The 14396-nt window shown below is 36.6% G+C and overlaps 1 protein-coding gene across 2 annotated transcripts; it reads right to left on the minus strand.

Moving 5' to 3' along the window:
- Positions 1–784: 784 nt before the first annotated feature.
- Positions 785–10113, minus strand: LOC103707604 (uncharacterized). Of its 2 annotated transcripts, XM_026804850.4 has the most exons (7): positions 9827–10048; positions 8184–8286; positions 6663–6754; positions 2176–2352; positions 1989–2087; positions 1652–1897; positions 785–1320 (listed from the first exon to the last, which is right to left on the minus strand). In XM_026804850.4, the coding sequence occupies exons 2-7, from the start codon at positions 8266–8268 to the stop codon at positions 1012–1014; spliced, it is 1008 nt and encodes a 335-aa protein (XP_026660651.1). In that variant the 5' UTR covers positions 8269–8286; positions 9827–10048; the 3' UTR covers positions 785–1011. The 2 variants fall into 2 exon arrangements, with proteins under 2 accessions (XP_026660651.1, XP_008790372.1); XM_008792150.6 differs by lacking the exon at positions 8184–8286 and having other exon boundaries at positions 9827–10113.
- Between the last annotated feature and the right edge of the window lie 4283 nt (positions 10114–14396).

Below are 14396 nucleotides of genomic sequence, written 5' to 3' on the forward strand. Positions count from 1 at the left end.
GTTGAAAAAACATCGATATCCCTTTGGCCTGTCGATGCTAAAAGCCGACCACCGGTGGGAGACAAATGTGAAGAGCTTGGAAGAGCTGCATGATGCAAGAAAGAATTTGTTTAGCGGAGATGAGAGCATGAGATGGTTCAGGGAACTTTGTGTTAGTTCTTTCTTATGCACAGGTTGGATATAATGTTGTTCGACCAAACAACGGAGTGAAGTAATGTGCAAGCATCCTGCACTGGTTTTTGGTTGTCCTTTCCAAATCCATCAAATAAGTCCGAATCATTTCTTGAGATTAGCTTTAAGTTCTGAAAGATTATGTAAACATTGCACGCATGGATGACTCTGAAACTGCTTGCCATGACAACAAGCTAATACAAGCAAGCCCCTCTTGGATGTACCAAGATCATAAGAAGCTATCTCCTTCGGAAGGAAAACCCATGTTGGCTGGCCCTTTGATCACCTTGATGAACCTCAAGGAACATTCATTCAAAATTGATAAGTAATTCTTGTACTGAAAACACTAAATCGATGTGGATGCAAGTTTTCAGCCTTTTGTTCAGCATATCAAAGTTTCGATATTAGAGTTTCTGTCTTACAAGCTAAATAGTTGAATAAATCAATGAAGTCTAATCAACCAATTCAGTTAATGGGGAAACTAGTTTCATGGCAACATGAAAGAACATCCACCTACTATAATAATTCATGGGGCATAGATTGTACTGCAAAACAAAACTGAAGAGACTAAAACACAGCGTACAGTGAAACACAAGCGAAGAGACTAATTAACTGAGTCAGCAAAGTGAGATGGATGTTTATCTGCATGATAGTATATTCTTCAGAAGCGTTGTTTGTCTACATTGTATAAATTCTTCAAGAAAAGAGAAAACATCTTTTAGAACGATTTCCAGTGAAACAGAAAGAACTAGATCCACAGTATAACTAGGGTACCCAAAGAATACCCACTGTGTTACTAAGTAGCGACATGCTGCATGGAAGTTTTAGTGGTGCTTTTGCTCAACTTGCTTGTGCAGCAATCCGTGATGGTTCCCATGCAACCTCGGAAGTTGAGTGCCCATTGGTTGTATGGTTGGCCTGGGCTGGTTTTTCATTCAAATCCCAAATGCTTGCCGATCTGATATCATCCTTTAACATCAATTTGGAGAACTCCTCATGGTTGTATTGTATTTTGTTCTTTCCTCCAAACTCAACCGGAAGTATCTCAACATCAAAGTACTTGCACATGAGCTCTATGCTTTCTGCAGTCTTTGGATAAACAAAATGTGTCTTTTCGAAGCTTTTTGGGTCTAAGAAATATTTGACAATCTGCAATGGCAGAACAGAACAATGTGTGAGGAGGATCACATAACAAAGAGAATAACTGTAAGTGCTTAATATATTCCAGATACAAGAAGAGACAAAAGAACCAGTGACTTGCTGAAGTTATTCATAAACCATCGCGATTGATCCTCATATTCAAGAGATTTGAAACAATGATTTCATGCATTTTTCATTTTCAGGGTTGTCTTCTTAACTAGATAGTATTAAAGGAGATAGACAATAGATGAGGAAGAAGTGCAAGTAATTGTAATTTTCTGTGGGTGCTTATAGACAGCATAAAATGTACCATAGCATAAAGGGATGTATGAACTCGAACCTTCCAAAAGGTTTCAAAGATTCTGGGAGGATTGTATAAAAATGCAGCAGCAAGCCTCTCAGGATAATGATTTTGCAAAATCTTTGCAGCTTCTCGAGCAGTCTTTATTGGGACTGAATTGCTTAATGACCACCCAGTGAAGTCTATCAAACACACCATTTGCTCTTGACCCTCAGGCATATTGAGAATCGCATTCTCTAAGATATACACCAGATGCCGAATTTGATTGATGTGTGATGATGAGTTCTGTAAACTGAACATATTCAAAACTCTGTACTGTACTGTGGAACTGCAAGAATGCTTTTCAAGGAAAAGAAAAAATATATTCAGTGCATACTTGTTTTGCTGGTTTCATCACAAGAACAGTTCTTCCTTCTCGATCATGAAAATTTGCTATGTACAATTTACCAGTTTCACCTTCAATAGCAACTTCATGCTGACAGAATTACAAATTGCAGTGAATAAGTTAATTTCTTGTTTACCAATTTAATAGCCAAGAGTTGTTGCAGGACAGTAAAACTTACCCAGCGGATCTCTTCTGGCTTGTAGGTTGATCGCCACTTGAGCATCTCTTCCAACATTTTTTTTGACTCATAAACATTCCAGTTCCTAGCTTCCAAATATCTCCTCAAGCATGCATCAGTGCAGTACTTCAAGCTACGTCCAGACAAGGGTCCCATTGCAGCTCTTAGCTCATTGATCTGTTTGTAGAACAAGTGTTGAATAAGCTCAAGTATCTGTATCTACTTTATGCACTGGTAACAAAACTACAGATTAGATACAAGTCGTTCAATGAAAATTCAGTGGAACTAGGGATGAATTCAGATACTTCACCAGAGCTGTTCATCAAGAAATTATATGGACATACTTGGATACTCTTAGAAAGTAATGTTTTGTGCATCTGGAAGTTTATCAAAACATCTATGTTTTTAAAATCTTGGGCTAGAGAGTGCCAGCATTGCAACTATCACATGAACATTCTTGATTCTGTAATTAGGGGGAAAAATCTAGCTTACAAATCTCAAAGAATCCATAGCTTTCAATACCCTTGCTACCTCTATCCAAAACAATCACTAAAAAGACTTTGCAGAACACTATAAATATTGTTTTAGACATTAATAAACTTGACTTATGGTTGATTTCCAGAAGGGATATTTCTTTAATGGAGTAACTATGTCATAATTTAGCAAAATCTACAATATATATTTTACAAATCTCTCAACTATTAATATATTAAATTTAATATCAATAAAAATATTATTTCTGAATACATAGAAAGAATATAAACAGTTGTTCTTCTAGACCAATTGGCATATACAAGGGCACTGATACCTAAATATACATTGCTTTAGCATTGACTTCTGTCTTTTCAATGTTCAAAGGATAACAATTCCATATACCTAACTATGATATAAAAGTACCATCAATATCCAGATGACATGATATAACCCAGTCACATGCATTGCACTTGCGGAGACTGAACCATTCATCATGGCAGTTCCGATACATGCACATGCTTTAAACATGTCCTCAAACAAATAACTCAATGTTGCAGGAGAGTAACAAGCCTAATTGGCCGAGAGCCAATAAGAATGCTAAATTGAGAAACACAAGCTAAGATAACTGTCGATAAGGCAACAGATAGTGACAACATTAGCATGAGCATGCATGTGCTTTAGATTAAATCATTTACATGGTTAGCACAGCCAGTGCAGAATGCACTGTGAATTGAGATGGCATATGTCCTGGTTTTTGGTCTCTTGTCCATACTCATATGTAATGAGTTGATAAAGATGACTATTTGTCATCCAATGTTAGATATGATATGATAAAAGTATCAGATGAGGGTATTGGTTCTAGTCCATGATTGGATAGAAGGATAAATCCTGAACCCCTGAAACCTAATATATTAACAGAGATGAAAATACAGAAACTCCTATATATCCCTGCTGCCACCACCACAAAAAAGAAGAAAGAAAAGAAGAAAAAAGGAAAATAATACATAGTCCCCTGTTTCCAATTCTATGAGCAACCAAATAAACCCCATTCCTTTCCTTAAGGATGCTGGATATCAAATGTACCTAAATCTCTCTAATTATGCTAGGGCTACGTAAATGGAACGCGTGCTGGAGGCGAGGAACAAAAAGGAAGAGCATTTGATCGATGGCTGTGATTCCATGGTTCCACCTAATGTTCTGGATGGAAGGAGGAAGAGAAAATATAGAAATAAAGAAAGAGAAGGACACACAGTGTGTTAAGACCTGGCAATAATGATTCTTCTTTTAAAGAAAAGGATAATGAATTGCCTGTGTAAATGTGGAAGGCCTTATAGGCAGGCCTTTTGACTAGACTAAGGCTTTCGCATTATATATAGTAGATCATTGAAAGTGTTGTAAGGTTCACCACTTAAGATAGTAGATGAGAAAATTTATATTAAAAGGCCTTGTCTGGCCAGCCACTTTAGTGGTCTCCTACATTGAGACTTGCCACCTTTGTCCCTTTATTTTCCTCCTACTCTGCCTGTTCTCTTTTCTCCTCATTCTTTTTTCCTTCCCTTTATTCTTATCCCCTTTCTTTCCTCCTCTTTTTTCCTTGCTCTCTTTCCTTCTCTTGCTCTTTTCTTCTTCCCTTTTATGTTTATTTTCTTCTCTCTTCCTCGCTGGACTACTCTTTCCTCCTATAAAATTGTCACAGCTCACTAAAAGCTCCTAGAATAAGTTGAGATCTCTCTTAAAGAATAACATGTTTTACTTAAGATCACCCCAAAATACCAACCCTCTATGGTCCTGATTTCTTACAAGTCACATAAAGAAAAAAGAAATGACATGGACCCACAAACACATTAAGAGACCTAATCTTAAACCTCATCTAACTCTAAACCACATCAGAAAACTTCTGTATAAAATTCTGAAGGGGCTTATTTGCACACAAGGACAGCAACTATATGTAGCTCAGATCAAATCACTAAGTGATTTCCAGTTCATGATTGCTGAGGTCTCCTTGAAGAACTTTGTTGACTCAATGAAGTGTCTTAAGCAGTCCGTAGATTTTTGAGACTAAAAGAATTGGGAAAGGATCATTTATTATTGAAGGTTTATATTTTTTGGGAAGATAAATAAAGGTGTAAACCGATTGAAGTTGTTCATTATCTATTATCTACAATTTGTCAAGAAAAAGGAGATGAAGTATTGGCACAACATAGAATCATTATAGTTGAATGAAGGCTAGCTAAACTTCTCAAGATGGTGTTTGTCATCTACAAGAGATGGGGTCACGCTATACAGTCATGTGAAGTTTAGATTTCTGGCATGAACACAGAATGTTCAAAAGAGGTCCGGACACATAAAAATGTCAAATCTTCTAACACAGAAAAATGAAATAACATGCAAATACATACACCCACACCAACATGCATGTACAAAGAAAATTTGCAAAACTGGTTTAAATAAAATTAGCAACCACTATATTTTACTAAGAAAAATATGATTAAGTCTTGTCATCAAGGTCTGCTGAACCGGGCCGAACTGACCTGGGTTATACGGGCCGGAACCGCAATGGGACCGGCCAAAACCAGTCCTTTTCGGGTCTGAACCGGCCTGAACCTGCTGGAACTGGCCAGAACTGGTTGGAATCGGTTGGTTCCGACCAGTTCATGCCGACTTAGTGCAAACCAACTCCTGAACCTGCTGGAACTGGCCAGAACTGGTTGGAATCGGTTGGTTCCGACCAGTTCATGCCGACTTGGTGCAAACCAGTTGGTTTGCACCGAGTCAAGTAGCACTGTGGCAATAATGCCATCTAGGTTAAACTAAGATCATAGAAACATTAAAAAAATCAAAAAAATTAAGAAAATATCAAATTAGACTTAAATTCACAGAAAAAGTTTGAAAAGTGTGATTACTAATTAATTTTTTTAAGAATTGCAAAAAATAATTAGGGTGTGTCGGTTCGTGAACCGGCATGCCCTACTAGTTCTGTTCGGCACCGAACCAGTACTGAACCATACCGGGCGCCGACCGCTACGGGTTCCGGTACCGGTTTGGCGGCCTTACTTGTCATTATAAGAAATTTCACAAGAAAAAAAATATATATTATAAATTTTGACAGGATGGACAACAAAAGAACCAATTAGATATGTTTTCTTGTATATGCTCACCGAAGCAACAAAGAAATTGCTTCTATGACTTCTATCTCTTAAACATTAGTACAAACTTAAAAAACAAAGAGGGAAACATACCTTAAAATACAAAGTGCCCAACTTGATTAATGTATGTTGTAAGAGCTCACAGAAAAGATAAAATTGATTAACTAATGATACCAAGTGACTAACATTGAGATAATGCTAGTTTTCTTTATAAAGAAGCGAAGGAGAGAGAATGCTAATTTTTGTGTGTTGATTATTTCAAGAAAGATCGATAATAGCGCAATAGCCTAAAGTTAAAACTTTAGTTCTGAAGCAAGAAGAAATGAAGAGAAAAAATGGGGCGCATATGGATCCAAAACATAGAACAAACTCGAGAAGCAAAAACGTTATTAATTATTTGTTTATATGAATTTTTTGTCCAAAAGAAATTTAGTAAAATGAATGTCTCTTAACCACCGACAAGAGATGGAAAAATCTATTAATATTTTTTTGTAAATGAGAGCAGAATCTGAAAACATGACAACCATATAGCAGATCTTCGTGCAGGAATAAATTTCAAAAACTCTAGGTCATCATGCTCCACCCAATGATTGATCTTAGACCCTATATTCTAATTTTGCTTGGTCAACTCTTCTACCTAATTGAAGCAAATAGTAGTAACTACAATCAGAAACTCTACCATGATAACTATAACTAGCAACCTAAATTTTAGGTAACATTAGAATGAGGTATTTATCAAATAAAACTCAGGGTAAAAATCATATTTATGAAGGTACAGAGTTCTTTTCTTTAAAAAAAACACAAACCAGAATATCTTGACAATGAAATCAAGCCAACATGATGATAGCAGCAGTTCTGTCTAATTACCTTTGCTTCTTGGTGCACGGTACCATCCTCCTGAATATCACGGGTGGTATGCTTCTTACGAAACATGACTGCTACACTACCAAAATGTGTTCCTTCAGACAGCAGATATACTCATGTCATTCACAAAAGAACAAAAGAACAGAACTTGGTAAACTCAGGTTAACATGATCAAAAAGGAATCCATTGACTTCAAAAATAAATAAGGTCTCTATATATCAAATAAGGGAATTTACTTCATCAAGAATACAAAAAAAATAAAAACAACTCATAGTGGTGCAACAGTAACCTTATTTACAGTTGTGAACAACACAATTTGAATCTTCAAAGAATGTTCCACATTTAGCACTTACTGTGGAGGCTTTGAGAGGAGATGATGGAAGATCAAGGATCAAATACCAGATTGTCCCAGTCCGTATTGGGTGTATCATACTAGACCAATAGGGAATCGGTACCCAATACACCCACTGTACTCTGGGTAAGTACCAAGAGATGCATTGTATCAACACTTGGTAAAGCCATTACTGGTTAAGTTCCAGTTACTGAAACCTGTACTTAAAACCTTGGATGAAAGATGAAACAATTAATTTGAAAGTCATTTACAAATTAATATAGGTGCTCAGCCCCCTACAATTTAATTAATAAAAATTAAACCATGATCTAAGTTGTATTCCAAACTTGGGTCTTGTTAGGGATGATAATGAGAGGGGTTCAAAGAATGATAAATTCTACGGTGTTCACAATTCAAAATAGCATGGCGCAGAGGAACTGAGGGGTGTGAGCATAATTCTGGAACAGATTGAACAAATAAATTTAGCAATACTTGCTTTAGAGACACATTAATTCTGATTTTTCATGGAAATTTGCTATCTTACAGAATTCAAAAACTGGGATTGCTCGCTTAGAAGTCTAAACAAAGATTTGCTTGCAATTTAAAATCAACAACAACAACAACAATAAGCAGCATGTAGAAAGGTATAACCCAAACATGCAATCAAAAACACCTGCATTGCAGAAATTTTGAAATTGCTAACCAGACAAACACTTTTAGCTTATAGAAATGCTATAGCTTGATCATTATATTACATCTTATTCTTATTCGCTTAAAAACATAACAGAACAGTAATCTCATTAATAACATTTGCTTATGTTTTTCAAATGATTATGTCCTTCCAAACAACATATTTTGGACAAAATATCAAACAAAATATTAATTTCTGTTTGATTGAACTGTAAAGATAGAGTTCATTTGCAAAGTTTATGCAGGGGCTGCAAGAGTGTTCGCGCTCAAGCATTGTGCAGGGTTCTAGTAGAGTTCATTTGAATTATTTGTGCATGGCAACAACTGAACTTGTTTGCAAAGTTCACACCTGTAATTCATGCATGGCACCAACAGAGTTGGTGCATGAAGGTTGTGCAATGAAGGAGATAGCATCTATTACTTGTAATATTCAAAAACATTTCTAAGAGGGAGCTCTATCTTCTTCCTTAAATCTTTGCAATGAAGGAGATCGCATCTATTACTTGTAATATTGAAGATCTCTCTTCCTCGGCTGCTGAAGATCGTAAGGTTAAAGAGCCCAACACTTGGAGGAAGATCTCTTCTCATATGTAACCTTCTGCCATTCTGTTTCGACGGTAAATACCACTTAGTTGAGCAACAAGCTAGCCCTCAATAGAAGGTGTCAACAAATCTTGGAACTTGTACAATCAAAATGCAGTAGTTAGTGCATTGGTGCATGCCTTAGTAGTAATTATCTTCCATTTAAGGTGTCACATGCACTTCTGAAGCTCCTCAGAAACACATTCTTGCACCTGCTTCCTAAAGTGTTTTCTTATTAATTTTTTTTTTAAGAGACCTGCTTCCCTGTTCCCGTACATTACCCGCTTCTAATAACTAAGGTGTAGCCAAGCCCTGTTGAAGAACTTGAACATAAGCAAAATTAGGAACCAAGAGAAGGTCAGAGTGGTGGTCCATATGCGGACACACCTAGATTCTATTGGCCTTTTTTTGCTGTATTTTTTGCAATAATGCAAGTCTATGAAACCACTATTTGATAATGTTTAAGAAATGTTCTCAACACATGATGCAGATAATAGAGGTAGAGCGAAGGTTTTCCTCAAACAACAGTAACAACACAAGATCCCAGGAATGCATGCACATTAAAGGATCATGGTTGCTTCTTGTATGCTGAAATTTTTCATCATATTTGCCATGGCCCATGTGAAGTGTAGGTGAAATAAAAGCCGGAAATAAAGCACAGTAGCATTGAGCGTCACAAACCTATGCCACAAAAGTAAATTTTATAAGGAACAGAGTGTTTTTATTTTTTTCTGTCAAAGACCGACAGAAAAGGTTTTTCATAATAATTTTGACCAACAATGAAAACATCCACAAAAAAAAAAAACAGTAACCAATCTAAATAAATCAGTCTATGGTATGGTCCCCGGAAAATCATGGTTTGTCTACTAATCAGCTTGCAAAAGATAAAACCAGTCTAGCATACAGCGGATTATAGGATTTAAGAAGCTCATGATTGAGAATTCAATAAACTGCATTATGAGCAACCAAATGGAAGGATTCAGCTTGACATTGGGCCCTTGATGCCTCCTTACTTAAAAAAAATAAACAAAAGCACCAGCTTGTTGGAACCAATTAATAGCGGTCCTAAAGAAACATAAGAGAGCTAAAAGCTCCATTCAAAACAAAAGGGAGAGATGATAGAAAAACCCTAAAACAAGCCTTGCATCCTTCAACAACAAGAATTCTCCCACATGGAAGCACACACAAACAGTTGCAAGAAGCTTTTCAGACAAAATTACCCAACCAGGGCTGGAAACACTGTTCATAAACTCGGAAGGATCTCAAAACGATTGGAGAAGAAAGCAACCGCCGGCCTCAAAAAAAGATCCCTTTTAATACTCCAGATCAAAATTAAAATAAAAAATCACCAAAAATATTGATTAAACCTCCATTTCTATACGGCACAGCCCCTTGAAACCAGAGCATATTGAGATCAAAGTAACCAATATAAGGAAGGAAAAAACCATCACAAATTCGGATGAATTCAGGAAAAAGATCAGAACCGAGCAAATTCCTGCCGTTAATTCCAATCTATTAATCTATATATATGTATATACACCAACACACAGAGAGCGAATTGTACCTGGTGGAAGAGAGTGAGAGGGAAGGGGATGGAGGAGACTGGGATCGATGCCTCGGGGCTTCTTGAATGTTTTCTATTGTATCGTATGAGAAGGGGAGGAACTCTTCTTCCTTTTTGGGAATAACTTTCCTCCGCCCCGGTGTTTGGCTTAAAAGTCAGCAGCTTTGGCCTCTCTTGACACTTGGTTAGACCCGAAGACTTTGGACTCTCTCTCTCTCTCTCCGAGTCTCCCCCTCTTGATGGCGCCCGGTGGACGGGAGGGAAGAGAAAAGTCGCGTGATTTAGGCCCCTCTAAGAGAGTCCTTTGCTGTAGAGCTTTTGAAAGTAAATTTTTTAAAATAAATTTTTTGTAAAAAAATATTTACTATTTAATAACTATATTTTTAAAATATTGTAGCACTTTAACATGTATTTAGTAAATAAACTTAAAAAATATTTATGGTATGACAAAATGAGTATAAAGGACATTGTATAGTATCCTACAACAGAGCATAATAAAATATAATATGTATTAATACATAAATATATAATATAATATAATATTATCATAATATAAAATAATATTAATATAATATTGTATATTATAATATAATAATTTAATATAATATTAAATTATTTAACATAATATATCAATGTATTATAATATAATGTAATATAATATTATATTTATAGTGTAATACAATAAAGATTTAAAATATTATAATTATTAGCGTAAATTAATTTTTCATAATATAAAAATTTTTCTAGCTAGGTGATAAAATTGGTTAAACAATTATTAAAGAGACATATTGTATAATTGTTATATTTTATCATGGATATTTTGATAAAAAAATAGCGACCAGGCTTAAAAGTGCTTTTCGAAAAGCTTCAAAATGGAGCTTCTCCAGAAGACTAAAAACAGCTTTTCGAAATTTTTATCAAATATTCTTATTTCATATAAAAGTACTTTTTGGCCCTCGGAAAGCTAGGCCTTACGACTTAATGCTCCCGCTAGCGTGTTCTCTTTTAATTATGGAGGCTGGCAAATTTCTTATATAAATTTGCCAGGGAGGAAGCCCTCAACTACTGCATTAGTTCTTGGAGGGGAAAAAAAAGAGGGTTATCTTAATATCCATCAACCCTTTTCCACTGCACTACTTTTGATCCGAAAGAGCGATCAAGAGAGGGAAACCCAATCAGGGGAGTTACATGTCTAGTCCTACATATGGTACCGATTCTATCCAACATTTTCCTTCCATATTTTGAATGTTTTCCAGCTATAAATATCGTTATGACCTAGGATCCTCCATGGCGCACAAATTGCGCCGCAGAGTGATATACGGCGTTCAATAGCCATCATCAGATGATGGATGGTTATCAATATAACTATAGTATGTACCAATGTTGATGGCCATCCATCTCTTCATAATGGCCATCGAGTGTGGTAGAACACACACTCTGTGGTGTAATCCATATACTGCAGAAGATCCCTACTCTATGGTTATCCCCCAAGTCAGGAAACAAATTGGTCATGCACCAGTATAAGGTGCTGTCTTGACCACATTCACATCCCTCTCCGGTACTAATGGGCTAGGTGGGTCCAATGAGCTTGAGTACTGCCATGGGAGAGCCAAACACGATCCTAGAAGCAGTCTCAGTCCCACGGGACGGGCTGGGCCACGTTGAAGAATAGTCCATAGGCTGAGGCTAGGCTTGATATGAGCCCATTGATATCACTGTGTTCCGGCTTTCCTAGACCGGCCGGATGACTGGCCCCAATCAAGCCTCCTCATGATGCACAAGCAATTATAACGTTAAGTCGGGCTCAATTTTTTTTTTTTTAATGCAGGATATATCGTACCATTCTAGCATAACTATATTCAAAAAAATTACAAAAAAAAAGACGATGAAGAGGGGGTCGAGCGGACTCATAACTATCACAAAGCCGGCTACCAAAATACTGCACAACATACGAGGCGACCCAATCAGCTGTTCTGTTCGTTTTCTGGTAAGCATGAGTGTCTTGAGAGGCCACCCAGTTCTTTAAAAGGATATCCTACAACAGTAGGTGCTTATCGTTTACTCTGACGTAGTCTTGGATCTACCCAATCACAATTGCTGAGTCCTCTTTTAAATAGATACGCTCTGCTCCCAAGTTGACTCGTGCATGGTGATCATTTCTAAGCAGCTCTGAGCTCAGCTTCGGGAATAGGAGTGCCAGTTTTGACTAGACAAATTTTATATATGGAGTTTGATCAGCCACACGAAGCACACTCCTGTTACAGATTTCTATTACTAAAATTTTATATATGATAGAGGGATTTGAGGCAGGTATTCAATTTCCACCTCACGGCGGACTTGTGCTGCACTGAAAATTAGATAAACGACTCTTTCATTTTCTTTCATTTTGTATTGAAAATTGGATAACTGCTTTCCTCCCATTCACCAACACTTCGAAATTGTGCATACAAGTAGGACGTGGGATTAACCAAATGAATTACAAGGCTCCATTGGACGGTAAATAAGTGGTCATGCATAAAAAAATATATACACAGACATAAATTATAAAGACCTATATTATTATATATTTAGTTACACATCAATTATATACTAGATAGATTTTAAATATCTATACGAGACCAAAAAATTTAAATAATAACTTTTGGTTAGCATTTTCTTGATAAAGTTCTAAATTGTTGCTAATAGTATTAGAGCCGATTATGCATATGTCCTATATAGATTAAAGGATGCTGCAACATAAACTCATGTGCGTTGACTACGTGTTACTTGGTGTTTATAATTAGACTTGATTGGATTTGGACTCTCAACCTAGCAAGAACGTCAAGGCCTAAACAGGAAGAGTACGTAAGGATCCGTGCATGTATTATGTTTGTCCCACATCAGTTTTGCACAAGATAAATTTTGACTTCTTCTATAGAATTAAGAAATCCAAATAATATTTTCTGATTAGCCCTTTTGAATGAGGTTCTGGGTTGCTCCCTCACCCCCTAGCTATCTCAAGGTGAATTTCGACGGAGGCATGGCCGATGATGGTATTTCTGGAAGAGTGGGTTTTATGATCAGGGATCATGAGGGTAGATTTATAGCAGCCGGACGGCGGAGCACACCTGGTCTGACCGTGGTGGGGTGGAACTACGGGCTGAAAGTGATTCCTAGGTTCTTCGGTGTTTAGCATGTTGATTTTTTTTTTTTGAAAACCATGGCTGAACCTGATCGGGTTGCCTACGTACCCCTTCATAAGGGGGATTAAGCCATACGTAGTTCTTTTTAAGTTTCAAAAACGCAGCAAAAACCGAATCAAACAATTTAATTCATGCATGCTTATAAGATCAAATATAGAAATCAGCACCTTAAGAACACATAGGATTATGCTAGAATCGTTTAAATAATTATGCTAAAACTTTTATGCATGATTAACTATCAGATCTGAAACTTAAGAACTCTATTCTAATTAATCTCCGAATATCCATCGAATGGATTCTGGAGATATCTCCGTAAGGAGCCCCGAAAGAGGATAAAACCTCGGAGAATCGGATCTAGAACTTGACAACATGATAAATGATTAATGCTACATTAATACCTTTTATGATGGATGAAAGTTGTGGATATGATCCTTGACTTCGCAGCCACGCACACGAATGGCCTCTACGAGAAGTACACGCAAAGTTCCTGGAGAGATCCAATCCTGCGGAAGTGCTAGCTTGCGCAGAATTTCTTCAGGCTGAAATTTGATCTTCCCAATGCTATCAGCTTTTGATTCGCCTTCTTGGAAAAATTTGGAGGGAAGGTTTAGACGGATTGAAGAGGACTTAAATCTGATCTAAAGACTCTTATCAGGGACCCCCAACACTAATGGCATGATGGACTTAGAGGAGGAAGAAGTCAGCTAGATTGAATGTAGAATTTTTCCATGCATAAACTAGGGTTCCTCTCTTTTCTTTTTCCTTTTTTTCTTCCTTTTCTCTCTTTTTTCCTTGAATTCGACCACCAGATGATGGAGGTCCTTTTAATGTTGCTATCCCCTCTAACTTCATATTACATCCCATATTTGTGGAGGATTTTGTGGGGTTTTGAATTTTGAATTCAAAATTCAAGTTCATGTGCCATTATATGATGAAGCTTGATCTAATCTAAACCATTCATCATGTTGCCACTTTCCTCTTTCAATTTCGAAATTCCCATGCCCCCAATCAGATTAGAGGGTTACGTGGTGATTTTGTGGTGATTAAATTCGAAATTCAACCTTAATTAGAAGTGAGATAAAGATAAGGATGACATATGCCATGAAGAAAGAGAATTTGATCTTATCCAATTCTTTTCATGAATTTATCTCTCCATGTCACCCCATCTGATGATGAAAGAGGTCCATGATGTTGCCAAGTGTCCCATGGCACCATTAAATAAATTAAATTAATTTTAATCATATTAAAAATCAATTTATGGCGCCATGCATGGATATGTGACAAGTGGATTTCAAGATCCGAACAGTTTCAGATCAAACCCATTTAATTTAATTAAATCCTAACAATTAGAATGATCCAATTACCATGGGTTGAACCTAATCCAATTA

The sequence above is a fragment of the Phoenix dactylifera genome, chromosome 7 (genome assembly GCF_051530095.1).
Source record: "Phoenix dactylifera cultivar Ajwa chromosome 7, Ajwa_hap1_PhDact_Kaust_v1.1, whole genome shotgun sequence".
Taxonomy (NCBI): domain Eukaryota; kingdom Viridiplantae; phylum Streptophyta; class Magnoliopsida; order Arecales; family Arecaceae; genus Phoenix; species Phoenix dactylifera.